The sequence below is a fragment of the Anas acuta genome, chromosome 3 (genome assembly GCF_963932015.1).
Source record: "Anas acuta chromosome 3, bAnaAcu1.1, whole genome shotgun sequence".
In the NCBI taxonomy this organism is placed as follows: Eukaryota; Metazoa; Chordata; class Aves; order Anseriformes; family Anatidae; genus Anas; species Anas acuta.
This window is the reverse complement of record NC_088981.1, coordinates 22,454,135-22,469,981: the sequence shown is the minus strand read 5'-3', so window position 1 is coordinate 22,469,981 and position 15,847 is coordinate 22,454,135. Positions and strand designations below refer to the sequence as shown.

General features: G+C 37.2%; 1 protein-coding gene across 10 annotated transcripts in view; it reads right to left on the bottom strand.

Moving 5' to 3' along the window:
- Positions 1–483: 483 nt before the first annotated feature.
- DISP1 (dispatched RND transporter family member 1) overlaps positions 484–15,847 on the bottom strand; it is an 87,682-nt gene continuing 72,318 nt past the window's right edge. For all 10 annotated transcript variants that reach the window (XM_068676063.1, XM_068676065.1, XM_068676071.1 and 7 more), the window contains 5 exons: positions 12,963–13,086; positions 11,602–11,729; positions 11,153–11,250; positions 9,094–9,191; positions 484–4,142 (listed from right to left, as the gene is read on the bottom strand). In XM_068676063.1, coding sequence (XP_068532164.1) covers positions 495–4,142; positions 9,094–9,191; positions 11,153–11,250; positions 11,602–11,729; positions 12,963–13,086 — 4,096 coding nt within the window. In that variant the 3' untranslated portion in view covers positions 484–494. The remainder of the gene's footprint in view (positions 4,143–9,093; positions 9,192–11,152; positions 11,251–11,601; positions 11,730–12,962; positions 13,087–15,847) is intronic.

Genomic DNA, 15,847 nt, shown 5'->3' with positions numbered 1-15,847 from the left:
AGCACAGCTGACCTCCACAAGAGTTTATTTTTGTTAGGATTTGGATAGGATTAATGGTTAAAAATATTCCCAAAACACGTTCCACTGCTCCAATCCTGAATGAACAGTTACAGCCCTGCCGTTGTTTAAGGTTCGCACAATGGTCTGAACAAAAGCCTGTAAGACAACAGCGGAATACGGGAAATGCACTTAAAAAAAAGCGGCAACCATGCTTCATCCCAAATATTACTGACCTCTCAAGCCCTGGCTTCAGCAAAGGGAGAGTTTATTTGCAATACTTTATATTCTGGAGATGGTTTATATGGAGAAAAAATCTAGACAACATCAGGCTTTACGACATGTAATGCTTTTATGAAATATATAAAGGTTACTCTTATATAAAATATATATTTTTCATTCCAAAATGCAAATTTTAATTCATATTTACTCAGGACTTTCTCGTTTAATGTCTTAAACTTCTATAAGAAGGACACAGTGGCCAAATTAAAGATTTATTATAGTGTTTTTATTAACAAACTTTCATTGGAAAGTTCTGGGCGCATTAACATAGGAGGCACATTGGCTTCGATGTTTGGCATTTGACAATCAACAGAATTGCACTTCACTGTCACAGCCTTGCTACAACAGTGTGAATTTTCATGGCAACCTTCACAGTGAGCCTCTCCCACTGACCTATTCAGCAGGTGGTTTTCATCATTTTGGTCAGCATTCAAAACCTGGTCATTCTGCAAAGAACGCTGATCTATCATCTTGCTCTCAGCTTTCTTTTTCTGCTTTGACATAGAGGCTTTCTTGCTTTCAACCCCGTTTGCTTCTGTGCCGCCCTTTTCATCACACTTGTCTGTCTTCTGGCAGAACCCCTTGTGGTTGTTGGATACGCTGTTCTCACATTCGGAGCAATGCACAAAGAGGGGACCTACACTGCGGCAGAGAAATTGCGAGGAACTCATTACCTTTGGAACTGTTCTAATGTTTTCCTCGGGGTTTTGGTGAGCGTGTGAATCTGTCCTGTTTATTCTCTGTTGTGCCTGAAACTGTTGCACTGACTGGAGGAAAAAATTTTTAGGCAGCGAGTTCTGCGTCATCGTTCTTTTGAGCCTTCCTTGGAGGCAGCTGCAGTGGAGGACATGCTGGACTGGGTGCACATAACCTTCAGCAGCTTGCTGTAAAGCGTTTATGGGACCCACAGGGTTTGGGAGCTGTACAGTTCCAGGTGAAGGAGAGCACTGGTAACAGAAGGGATCGCTTAGCTGTTGACAGGAGTGAGGACTCCACTTGACTGCTACTTGTTGATACGGATCTGGACAGCTGCACTGCCTGTTTTGAGAGAAAATTGGGCATAGAGCATGTTGGTCGATAGACGACTGTAACACAGCTGAACCAGCAACGTTTTTTATGCTTTTGCTCACTTCACTATTATATACCGAATGCATAGGCATACAGGTGTTTTGGGGCATGCTACCAAAGAGTTCTGAGCAAATATGAGTTTCCTCGTATGTCACTTTCTCTGCAGGGTTACAGATACCCGCTTGTGATGCCAGTGGCTCAAGCTCATAGTGCTCATGCTCCATTTCTGGTTTTTGACTTCTGGAGTCCAGCTGATACTTGCTAATAGGATGCGATTTATTTTGACCTCTGCCTGCTTGGGCTCCTGAAAGGGTCTGAGAGAAGGCATTACACCGCAGTTTTTTTGGTAGCGGGATTTGGCCACAAGTGCCCTGAGGTCCAAGGCATCGGCACATGCACTGGAAGAAGAACGTTGCAAAAGCCCAACTAATGCACATTATAAGCATCATGAAAGTGCCAAGCTGCGTGTATGCCAACACTGTGGAGGGCATCATCATTGCTCCAGCTACAAATGTTGTCAAGGCAGCCATTGCAATAGCAGAACCCATACGGCTTAAAGAAAAAATCACTTTTCCCTCTCGGTCAGGGTCAGGAGCAAGGCGATAAGCCACTCCATAATGAACAGCAAAGTCTACTGATAAGCCCACAGCCACTGAAATAGTGACAGATTCTAGCACATTCAGCTCCCATCCAAGAAGAACCAGAGAACCTACAGTGACAAAAATAGTTCCAGCTATTGAAACTATTGCGTAAAGGCTTATAATTATATTCCAAGTTGTAAGAAGCATTACACTAAATGCAACAGCAACTGAAAGACCCATGGCGATAAGAGTACCATCAGAAAGACTGTCCTGAAGATCATAGAATTCTAAATTGCTCACAAACCAGCCATTGCTAAGGCCTTCAGGAGCAGAACTAAGCTCATTTGAAATCCATGAGTCAACCTCTTTGTAGAACTGATGCATTTTCTCATAAGCCAGTGTGAAGAGGTAGGTGCTTTGGAACTCCAGCACCACTGCCCTGATGGTGTCATTAAGGTCAAAGCGAGGCCCCGGGGTTTTGCTATCTAAATGGTACCCTGTGCTTCTTTCTAGCTCCATTATAGCTCTCTTGATGCATAACTCAAAAACTTCTTGTTTGTATGGAAAGCTCCAGTGGCTGCAGCAGGGGTAAAGAGATGGCTCATCACAGTCCTGATTTTCCATCCACTGCTTAAATGTTTCAATAAAACAGCTTGTGAAGTCTTGTTCCTCAGTCTGATAAAAGAATGTTTGATTTCTTAACTTCTGACAGAAGCGCAAAATCCAAACCTGTGAAGCGGGGCTAGCAATATTAAAACTGCTATCTAGCTGCAGCTTTCCTTTACTTTTAGGATTTAAAGGGTCGCCATTATCTTCAGGAGTGACACCCCAGATTACTGTAATAGGCATGTGGAGCTCCTCTCCGTGGTGGACACGTTCAAACATAAAAAGTTTTTTGTATTCTGCATCATATCGTTCAAATGGGTGAGAAGACCTAAATACCTGAAACTCAGAGAGCTCCAATGACGGCAGTTTCATCTTTGGATTTACACACACAATATATGCTCCACCGATTGTTAAGGCAAGGAACCAGAAAAGCCAAATGTAACGGAATTTGATAACAATGCATGGCAAAACTTTTTCAAAAAATATCCTGGATGCTTCTGAGACTGCAAAAATAATCTTGTGAAACATTTGGCACAACACTGTCCAGCAGTTTTTGTTGTTGTACACCCTCTGCTGAGGTTTTTTAAAGCAACTGAAAATATTGAGAAGATACCGTTCATGTAATACAACTACAGCAGGTAGCCAGGTAACCATCAGAACATAATTTACCAATATGGCAGTGCCGGCATAAACACCAAAACATCTGATTGCTGTGATATTGCTGACATAATTAGCATAGAAGGCAGCAGCGGTAGTAAAACTGGTGACAAACATGGAAAGAGCAGCGTGCTGCAATGTGATGCTCACTGTCTCAGAAGTTCCAGCATGAGGTTTATCAAATTTTGTGTAGTTCCAAACATCACATAATACAAAAGCATCATCCGCTCCGATCCCAACAAGAATAATTAATGCTGTGAGATTCATGAATGGAAAGAACTCAAAATTAAATACTACCCGATAGAGAAAATAAGAAACAATCAAGGAACTAATTATTGCAAACATAGTCATCAGCGTGATAAACATGGACTTCGTGTATACACACATAACTAATAAAACAATTACAATGGCTATGGCAGGATACACAGTATCCATCAATAGGTAATCTTGAAACAAACTATGTTTTATTCCAAACTCAATCCCTGTGACAGTTGTTACACCATCAGAAGAGTTCCAGTTCTCGAAGTTGTCTAGGTAAATACTCATCATGCTTTCTCCTTTCTCAGTTGGAGAGAAGAGCATGCTATATTTTAAAGCTGGTAAGACATAGTCAGCTGTCTTTGGGCTTAGGAAATCCTTGTCCACTAGATAGTGAAGGATCTGGTAAACAGCATTGTACTTGGTACATTTGCGAGGCACGTTTGTACACTTGAGTTGGTCCTTCCTTTTGGCATTCATATCCCAGCAGTCCGGCCCCAGGGTCCCATTGTAGTAGTATTTGGCACATGTGCGAAGCAGCTTTAGGGTGTGAGAGACATCTCGTTCTACGATTTTTTGACACGATGACCTGTTGTTTAGAATGGCAATATAGTTGCCCAGGGTCCAGCTGGGACAGCACGAAGCAGCAGTGGCTCTCTGGCAGAGATCGCCAAACTGGGAATGGGATCTGATCTGTATAAAAACAGGCAGAGCCAAAAATTCATTTTAAAGTAACAATCTGAATTTTTAGAAACACTCAGACACACAAAAAAATCCTTAAGTGATAAAAATTCAGTTTACAGTCCTTTCGTGTTAACATTTTAAATTCCTATTTCTGCATGCATTGGTTTTGATCAGCGTCCTCCTATATATACCAGACTGAACCAGCAGTAATTCAGTGTTCTGACTTGCTGACGCAGCACAGATTTGGCAGAAGAGTTAAGAATACTGTATTTCTATTGTTTGAAGATGTCTTTTTTCCAGACTGAGGACGGTTAATTCTCTTCTATTATCTCGTACTATAGTCCTGAAAAGAGACCATCAGCTATACCTTAACAGAGCTTCATTCTGCTTTCAATCACATCCTGACGTTCCTAGCAGAAGCAGGGATTTATGATCCAGAAGAAAGGATATGACAGCTTTTACAATGACTACCACTGCCTGACCTATCTTCCACAATCCTCACTTTTGAGTTTTTTCTTGTTCTCATATAGCTGACAGACATTTCTCCTGAACAGGTCAGCGTTCTACTGCTTAGGCATCGCTTGTCCAAGTCATGCAGGGATTTCCAAGGTGCAACATAATTCATCTGTGGCATGAAGCCCCATAAAGTAAGCGCTGTTGCACAGAGATGGCAGTTGTGCCTCTGAACATTGCACCCACCATGGGATTCTTCCCATGTCCCATGGGTCAGCACAAGAGTGAAAAAAACAGAGAAAGATGCAGCAGGAAGGACAGAGAAGTTACAGGAACAACCAGGCACCAGTGGCAAATGCAGACAAGGCATAGAGCTAGGTCACAGTGAGGGGAATCTCTGTTGTCAGCTCAAGTGAATGCCCCATGCCATGGAACTTCTACCAGAGCTTTATGAAAACGATAGCAATTTTAACATCTTGGTTAAGGAACCTCCTTAGCTAAATGAGTGTTAATCTGGTATGTGGATAGCTTCATTTCACTTTAAGAATATGCCAGATTTAGTTGAAACTACTAAGTGCAGGACTTAACTAAACTGCCATATGACGCTTTTGGCAAAACTAAAGCATCTTTAAGTAAAATTGAAACTGCTAAGTAACAATGTTAGATCATGGAAATTTTTTTAAGTTGGTAAAACTCATCCTTTATCCAGCAGAGGGAATTTAAGTCTTAAAATTTTCATGTCTGTTGCTACACAAAACTTTCTGGCTTGTTGTATGTGCTGAATTAGAATTAATCCTTCAAATACTTAGATATATTTAAAATTTCAGTCTTAATCAAGTTGCCTATAATGAACACATTTTAATAAAGTTACTAAAGCTATTTGCTAAAGAGTTTACAGGACTGGGACCAGAAATAATTAACCATGTATATTTTAGATCACCTCAATTCAAAACATACTACTTTGCTTTTCTAACAAAATTGCATGGGTTTATTATTAGCCATCATTTATAATGCAGACAAAACCTTGCACTTGGGGATTCTCGTGACGGTTACAAAAGCTCTAATATGGACTTAATTTTGTCAACCAATTTCTGAACAATAACAAAGTGGCATTCCAAAAAACCAGGATAATTCACATTTGATTGTTTCCAGATAAAAACACTCACACATGCAAACACAGGAAAAACTGAACAACCTATTAAATAAAAGGAAGCACTGGAATAGCCTATCTGTGTTTTTCATGGCACACCTCCAGGTTTATCTTATGAGGATATAATAGGCAAACCCTTGGGTCAGGCAGGCAAATTGGTAGGAAAGGATTGTATTGTCTTCTCTGCATACTCGAGTTCAAAACAGGACAATGAGGGTTATATGCTGTTCTTCAACACTTGCTGCAGGCCATAAACATTCACCGGTAAAGTAACTGCTGCCAAAGATAAAGTAACATGAGCTGGCAGCTGGAAATGAAAAATTAAAATGCAAAATTTAGCTTGGGATAGCTTATTAAAACACTATGTAAAATGTTAATATATTGTAGCACTGGGCTTTGTTAGCGATCCAAAGGTATCGCAAAGGCCATTTTGCTGTTGCCAAACTTGGTCTGCCACTGGCAAGACTTCCATTTATTTTGGAACAACTAAAGAAACCAAGCAGTGCAACCTGCGCACATGCTGCGTCTGTAGGCAGGTCTGCCCAAATGGATATATGCAGTGACGGAAATCGCAAATACATGTTTTGGGGGAAGCAGTCTGAGGAGATAATTTACGGTCTTTGAAGTTTATAAAATAACTGTTTATGGTTTATAGGGAAAACATCCTGCAATTACCAGGTGAAAGAAAGGGCTCTTCTCATTCAAGTAGTTACAACGTTTCTTACAGCTATTTTGTATATAGTATTTCCATGAAGATTATAGGACTATCATATGCTGAGCAGCTGTACAATGAAGCCCCTGACTGTCAGTAAAATATACAGTTGAAGTAGATACAAGCAGATGGGAATAAAATTATCACATGGGGTATATTGTTAGCTCATATTAAAAGCAAATACTCTGTGGTGCTGAAATCCCACTTATCATTCAAAAATTACATAAACACTAAGGTTCACATTTCCAGAAACCACTGTCCAATACAGAAAATTTTGCCACTAATTTAAACAGAAACAGAATTTTGACCCTCAACAGTGATGAATTCAACAACAAAACTGACAACAGCCAGAGGAGATTTGGTAAGACTGGAAGGCCACGGGAAGTGTCAATTTCTTCTGATAGCTACAGTGCAAGTCAGCCTCCTCTCTAGAGGCTGGTTGTTAGCTGAACTTCACATTTAGAAGTGGGACTTAAGTCAGCACTTCATTTGAGTTCTAAAAAGTGTTAGAAATGCTCATAAGTTGCTAGAATTGTTTAGAAATGTTACTTGTAAATAGCAAGCATTAAAAAAAAAATAAAGAAAAAAGCTTCAGGCTTTTCTCAATCCCAAGTCTCTTATTTTTATTACACATTTACATATATAGACCAGCAATAATTAAAACACCTAACCATATCAGTTTATTTTATCAACTACCTAGCTAAAAGACCATGCCACTATTCATGCTGCACTACTGCTGTCCTCAGCTGATGTGCCTGATTATTCTCAAGTAAATATGTAAATTACAACAAAGATCCATAGAAACATTATCTGCAAAAAATACTCTTTACAAAATTTACATCATTCTGGATGTAGCTGGAGCAGACAATATTTTATTTTCTCAGGTGTTCTTATTCTGAAGGATGAGCTACTTTCATGGAGTCAAGATGTGTGGTGCTTGGTTTTTTACTTTCATGCTTCCCTCAGAATGTAAAGCCATACTTGAAATAACATTTTACTATAGAAGTATGTGTATAGGGAGGCAAAAAGTCATCAGAAGTAATGAGAGCATTAAAACAGTATTTTCCAGAGGTAATTAACTGTCTTTATTTTCTTACAGATATATTATTTTTTATTCAGACAGCAGTGTTTTGCAATGATCTCTATCATCTGCAATTTGCCTGCATCAGCTGTGACTGAACGTCTACAGTGAAACACAAAGATTAGCATCTCCTCCCTAACTCTCAATTTTCACCCTTGCAGAAGGTTATTCTCAACTATACCTCCTGACTGAACCAGCCATCTGATTACTCCCTAGCTCAAATTATTCAAAAATGGAGCTGGACTAATTTAAGTATTACACTTTCTTCTCCTGGCTCATTCTGACCAAAAAAGATAATGGCTAATCACACAAGCCATCCTGGTAGTGCAATGATCTCTGATGGGGAGATAAAGAATATTTCACAAGCATGTGAGGACAAAAACCGCTTACAATAACAGAGGCCAACCAGAACAAAATGCATGTCAGCAGACTTGTAGGGAGGTTCATTATACAACATTTCACTACAGCTTTACATCTTAAGCAGACAAATGCAAGCTATTAGTGAAAGCAGTTTGGGAGATTTGCTGAATTAAGACAGTTGTCTGAGGTGCAATCATAAATTAATAATAAGTATTAATAAGTATTCCTCATTGAAGAAATCTGGTTTATTAATTGTTATCATTTTTGTTCTGGAGGAGAAAAAAAAAAGTATCTTACCAGGAAATCAACGCATTATTATTAACAGAAGCAAAACTTATTGCTTAATTTCCATATGAAATCACCAAAATTTATAGTTACTCAGCAGTTCAAAGAAAAAATGTACTCATATCCAGCAACGACACTTACATTTTACAAATATATCACCTGAATGCCTACTTTAGTTCAGCCTGTGTCAGTTAACTTCTATCAGTTGAAACCAGACATTGATTTAAATCAGTGTGCTAAATTATTTTCTAACACGTGTTAACAGAAGCTATGGTAGCCTCTGAACTTGGTTGTTAAAATAGTTATTTTGGCTATGCAAGGCACTGAGTACAAGAAAAGCCATACTTATACTGCCCAAGAAAAATTACAATGGAGCCAGACAGACAAGTCCAAAATATCTTTGTCCTCTTTCTAAATTTAAAGAGAAAACTATTATTACAGTATCAGTATCAAGAGGTAATTAACTGGGCTATATTTCTAGCTACTGTATCCATGTTCTTTGATGTCCAGATGCCGACATCTTTTCTTTTGACCCCATAAATCTGAGTGACCCACTGGCTGCATATACTATAAGGATTTGAGAAATAATTTATGGGAAAGAAGAACGAAAATCCATGGAATAATACTCTAAGAGGAAACACAGAAAAGGTTATGACAGTCCTTCCTGCACAGAAACTTCTAAAGTAATCCTCCTCCACCCCATTCTGGATGGCATTAGTAGCAAAAACAAATTCCTCTGTATAATCTAATTGTAGAGATCGTTTGATAGCTTCCTCTGTACACAAACTGACAATTTTACAAAGATGTGAACAATGTCAAATGCTCTCATATACTGCTGGATGACAATGAGCAGCAAAATAAAGCTCAAATAAACACTTTCTATCTGCATATTAAATAATGGTACAACATCTCTACTTACCCTCAAGTTATCTACATTGCACATTGACTTAATTGCATTCAAATTCCATAAATTCTCTCCTTCTGTTGATGTAAACACCACTCGTGAATAGCGATCACCTGAAATTACAGAAGGATGGTTTATGGACTATTTGGTTGCGTCTAACATCAAATACCGATGTAAAATCCCACCATTCCGATGATGCCAATGAATTTTTTTTCAGGTTATGGGAATCTACCTCTTTTTCAAGATAATATATTTATCTGTAAGACTTAATCCACATGAAAGTTTCAGTTTCCTTAAAGTGCTGATAACAAATATGGCATCTTAAATATTACATACCACTTAGAAGCTCTACACACTACTATTCAAGCAAGCTATCTTCTGAACTATGACAAACAAACAAACAAAATCCAACAACAGAAGATCTAATCAGCAAACTACAAAATTCTTGGCACAGCATAATGGCAGTGCATAGATAACAGAAATCAAAGGCTGATTTAGTAAGACATTCGGGAATATAAATAATAATTATAAAGATGTTTCTATAAGACTTTTTGCTTTAGAAGCAAATGACTGCAGTGGAAATTGTGCTATCTGTAAGGCCATTTAAAATAATTCTACAGTTTAGATACATACAGCTTAAAATAAAAATTAAATCATATTTATTAGAAGACAGCTTTTAGGAAAAGAAATCATTACTTAGTGGCAGAAGTCCTTTATGCATAGATGACAAGGGAAACGTATATTCATGGACATACATATGGTGCTGAGGAACAGTATATGGTACCTTGGGTTAAGAAACGTTATCACTTAATTATAGTATTTCCAAAAACAAAAGGCTGATTTTTTCCCACTGCTGAGAATATGCAGAGTTGTTGCCCTTCACAGAACTGCAATGAAAAGACTCAGTGGTAGTGCCTTATGATCTCTGGCTGTGCTTTAGGATCAAGGAAATGGAAATCTGCTGATCCTAGAGCAGACATAGGATACCAATGACCAATATGGGTCAAGAGGAAAACAAGTGTTTTCTTTACATAACAAACTGGAAACTCCCATAGAAGCACAATTCCTTCACAACTGACACAACTGAGACTATGCAGGAACAGTAATGGAAAGAATGAGACTATACAGAAATAGCTGGCAGGAGTTAATTCTGCTTCAAGCTGTAGTTAATGCTCAGTAGTGTTTCTAATACATTTCCTCTTCCTTATGAAATAACTTTTCAGTCTAATTTGGTTCTGCTCACAATGATGACATTGTTCATATTGTCTCACTTTACATGTAAAACCTCAGTGTAATTGAAAAATAAATAAATCTGGTTTTCACCCGTTTTTACTGCTCATTGCTCTCTCTCAGGTCAATAATATAAATAAATAATTTCGTAACTATATTTTTGTGCTCTGTTGTCAATCCTGACATATACAAGTACCAGCAACAGAGCCCATGTAGGCATTCTTTGAATAAAGGTGAGATCTAGATGACAATGTTTTGTCATATGCTTTGTAAAAAGTTCAATAAAGACTTCTTTGTCCTCCAGTTTAATTTAAATCTTTTCAAAAGCCTTTACTACTTTAAGAATTTGTGTGATTTTTGATTGTTTTTGCGATCTTTTGGTTTTGTTTTTATAAACAGCCTAAATTCTGGGCAGGATATGACCTGTGGATGTCTTTTAGGAAAGAGTCTCATATAAACATCTAGAGGAAAAGTAATTTGTTTTAGGTGTTTTTTTTAGAGTTGATGGCACAGACAAAACACAACTTCTTCCCCAGTGTGAGTTAAGTGCTATGTCTATAGGCATACATAAAACACTGCCCTTACAGTGATTACAGCGTTATCAACAACGGGATATCTTTACAGGAAATGGAACCACTTTAAGGATGTAATTGCTTCCTAGGAAGAACCAATAGAATATAAAATTTTAGCCCAATAACTTCAAAGGCTTCTGCACACATAAAGAAGGTGTTTATCATGAATATAAGCAAAAATATTTTCCTAATCAGGCATACAATAGACAGAAGAGCTCAGATATGATTCAACTGTCAGAAGCTTATTCTCCTTACATTATTTCTCCACTTACTTGGAATATCACAGAAAAAGGTATCCTTGTGAAAGTTCCATTCTGCTTGCCTCTTTTCTCTTTCGTAGTGATCATCTGACCATCTGTCATCTTGATGACTGAAATGGAATAAATGGCTTTAACTTACTTTCCCAAAGAAACTGTTAAAAGACGTATCCAAACAAGTTACACATCTCAGTAGCTCTTCTATTACAGTGTGACCTCTTTATTCAGGAACTGAAACATTCACTGCATTTTTTGTTATTAGAGACTTCAAAGGTTGACACAATATTTCAAAAAATCTTACCATGGGAAGTATCTAGGTCCTTGAAAATTGTAGACGACTAGAACCAGTATGTATTGAAACCACTGACACTATATACAGTAAATTCAGTGGGTATTAGAGCAAGTGCTATGTACACACAAAAAAACATAATAGAATAAAATGAATCTTTAATATAAATTCTTACCTTTTAGCTTGCTCATCTGCATATTTAAAAGGATAATTTGCAAGTGTTGCTTTGTACCCTGTGTTTTTCACCATATTGTTCCATGTAACCAGTCTCTGTCCTATTGCTGTCCCTCGTGGTTCAAAACCCTAAGAAAGAGTGTTATAAAATTCCATTAATACTTTTCATTGTTTAGCTTAAACAGGAAAGTGGAAACATGACCAAAGTGATGCATAGTTTTCATTACAAAGCATAGTTACTCCGGGCATCTGCTCTAAATGTAAAATGCTTTATGACAGGCCAGTTTGACAAAATAATGACCAACTATATAAACTGACAAGGGATTATAAATTCTTGCACATATTACTTATCTCCCCAAAAAATGGTGATTATTTAGTCTACTAAATGTTCAACTTACTTTTCAGAGTAAGGGAATTCTGTAACGTCCTCTTCTGTATCTTAATTACAACTCTTTACTGATTTTTATGATCTTTATGATCTTTTTTTAAAATGATATTTATGATTAAAAACTTTCAAATATACATATTTCCCCAAAAACTAGGCAGGTCTTCCATTTCAAAAGTGACTCTGAAATATAATTAGAATAACTTGACTGTTTTCAGTAAACAGCCATTCCATATGGATATGTACAGATACATGCTACTAAAATACAACTAACAATAAATTACAGGAGTAGTATAATCATATTTGAGGATGGAAAAAAATGTATTTTTCCATAAAGCTACTCATGGGTAAAATAGCTGAAGAAAAATAAGAAATGAGCATAGTATTTAACAGAATCTGATATAGATTACTTTCAGTCTTTCAATATGGATATCATTTCATCCCCAGAAGGCACTTAGAATACCCTTTCCTTTAATGGATTCTGGCCCTCACTCTTTGAAACTTGATTTAGAACGTATGGTCTGTGTTGTACTGTGCTGTACATCTAAAACTGGGATGAATTTACATTATTCAATGTACAGCAGTTCTGTTGTGGGGCACATGAGATTCAAATGACAACATGCAGAACTAACTGAAACTCATGGATAACACACACTGATGGCAACTGCATCTTTGTTATCACTCTTTGTTACCAATGTCAAAATCTAATACTTTGAATATTATTTAGGCTCTTTAACATTTCATTTCTTTCATGGATCTATTAGACAAAGCTTGATTTTGCAAGCTTACTGCTGATGGAAACTCAATGGAAATTGGTTCCCAACGAGATTCAAAGTACAGGGAATCTTTTCAGGCACATTAAGTGTCAGGGGAATATATCAGTTGCTGTACTTGCATCCACTGTTTACCGCTAATATTGAAAAAACATCAAGCCAAAAATACTTATTGGACAGTACAAGTGACTACTATTCACTTACCAGCAATGGATCAGAGAAATCTGGAAGATCTGGAACTAATATTCCAACCAGTGCACACACCACTATTAACACAGTACACATGCCCAGGACCACCACGGGCCAGTCAGCTATCAGCGCAGCATAGCTACATGGAGAGGAGCAGAGAAAAATATGTTACATAAAAGAAAGTCATGCACAAACAAACCTCCTCCCTCCTGAAGCACTCTACTCGTATATGAAAAAGCTTTTCACATCAGATCCAGGAAAAATGCAGTCTTTATCTTAGATTTTATTTATACTGCTACAGAGGTGATTAATTATGGGCTACTGAAATAGATATTTCTGTTGTTCAGTACCCGTTAGGAATTTAAACTGCCATAGGAGTCATTTATGTAACATTTTTATATTAAAAATGAAAACCAAACATATGTGAAATTAAACCTCTAAGTCTAAATACAAGTTTTTGAGATTAGTATTTCTTCCTTAACATTACACTTAATTTCTGGCATGGATATTATCCTTGTTCGGGACCACTAGAAAATGAATGTTTTGTTAAAAAATTCAGGATAGAAAACATCAATTTCTTCTTTGAAAGTTTAAGCTTTTTTAAGAAAAAATATCAGAGGAAAAACAGATTTTTAAGCAGAATGCAAAAGAAAACATTTCCTCCATATTTAAAACTACCATTTAAAAACTATACTCAAAACCTATATCCTAACTATCCACGAAATCTGTTTTAAATTCAAAGATGAAAGGAGTTGCAACATGACACAAGTTAATCAGCATTAATGTTTTAGTCTTCTAGAATAACATGTATCCTTGGACTTTAACTCCCAGTATGTTCTCAACTTTGAGAGTGCAGGAGTTTTACAACCAAATCTAATTTTCACTATTTTTGGAAGATATTTTTATTTCTGTTAAGTTGACAAAAGGTATCAGGAAAGAAAACAAAACCCAGAAACCTTAATTCCTTAACATTTTTTCTTCAAGTGAAGAGTTGAACTCATACAGCTTATGTTTCAAGAGTAACATTGTCTAATCTGGGGATCAAAGAGTACTGAGAGTCCCACAAAGTTTAAAAGGCATTTAAAAAAAGAATTGTAGGCTATGAATCATTCTGCACTGATTGTCTCTGTACACACTAAATATTGATCATGAAGATTTATACCCCATTTCCTCCTCAACTTGGCTGCAACGTAACATGAAAGCAACTTTATAGCAGAGCTAGATTATTGTACTACCTACTACTATTGTATTACTATCTTAAAAGGTTGTTTCTTTTTCAGTTTTAGGCCAACCCGTTACCTAATCACAATTTGATCATCTGCTCTAGAGAAATTTTCCATCCCATTCCTAAAATGGGATGTAATGCCCAGCTTCTCGCTCCAGCAAAAGCTTCCCATTTTTCTAAGTGTATCAACAGCAACGAGCAAGCTCATTGCTGACTTTCTGTAGCATGTGGAAGTCAGTATGCTCCAGGGGTCTAAGCACAGCTTTAAGGAGCAAGGGAGTCCAAAGCACTGGGTGTATCCCAATATCCCATTTGGTAAATGTGGAATCATTCTTACATTCTCACACAAGAGGTTAATTAGCAAAAGCTTGAAAAGCAATCTGAAGCATTAGTTTTTATTAAAGTGAATCACAAGGGGGCAGCTTGCCAAATGAGCAATTGTACAAAGTAGGAGTGAAGGGAAGTAAATGACCTAATAGAATTTTCCTATTTATAGGATTAAATGTTTTCATAAACACCAAGTGCTAGACTGACTGGTTATTACAGACATTTGCTCTGCAGTCATAAAATTCTACCTAATTTATTTATATTTTCCTATTCACTAGAGCCAGATATCCCTTTGTCATGTTGTTTCTGTGCTTCCATTGTCACCTGAGCAGCCCTTTGGACACTAGCAAAAGAAAATGTGTCCTAGGTGAATTGTTTAGCAAGTTAATAAGTCACATACAGAAGACAGCAAGTGTTTGCTTACACTTGTACAACTGTCCTGCTTCTGACAACATGCACTGAAATTCAGACAAAGTAGGCTGACCTGAGATGGAACATTAAAAAAGTCCTAACCATGCTACGTTTTGATTTTATCTGAACATAATTCGGTGCCACTGAGGGCTCTGGTTCCAACCAAGGTGCCTACAGGCATCCTAGATGTTGTCTCCCTCTGAGTGGCTAAACACATGGCAGTTCCTTTAGTTTTCACCCATTAAAAAGCCAGAAAATTAGTCTAATTACAGCAAAGCCAATGCCCTGAATTAGATTCTGTGTCTGATAATTTTCAAATCCAAGAGAAAAATCTCTTCCAAATCTATTCCTCAGTTAAGGCATCACTCCCATTCAGAAGGCACATCCTTAGTGCCATGCATGGGCCTTAGCACTTTGCCATAGCGTGGTAACGCCTCGTGCTTTTTGATGCCTAATTAAAACTACTCTTGAACAACAAATCAGGCATATTGTGACATTACTACACTAGATTTTTTTTTCTCCTTCTAAGTATTCAAGCACTACATGATGAATTTTTTGTATCTATGATGTTGACTGAAATCTTTTAGGCCACTCATTCACTGCTTTCCATCTAGTTGTTAGAATGGCTGTAAATATGTGCAGTTTCCACTAATTTCTTTCCTCCTGATATTTCACACACATGACGAAGTATTTCTTCTTCATGTTTTAAACAAATACAAATGCTCAGGAGATTCAGTAAGTAATTCAATCTAGGCTAATTTCACAATTTTGGCACCACTAAAGACTAGTTTCAAGCACTTTACCCCAAGGTGATCTAGACTCCAGGCATTTTCTTAAAAATTAGGAAAAAAATAAAAAGCATTTTGCTTTCCCTTCCATTTTAAGCAAAAGCATAAAACTTGGATAGTGTCAAGCTTTTCAGTTCAGCACTTATATG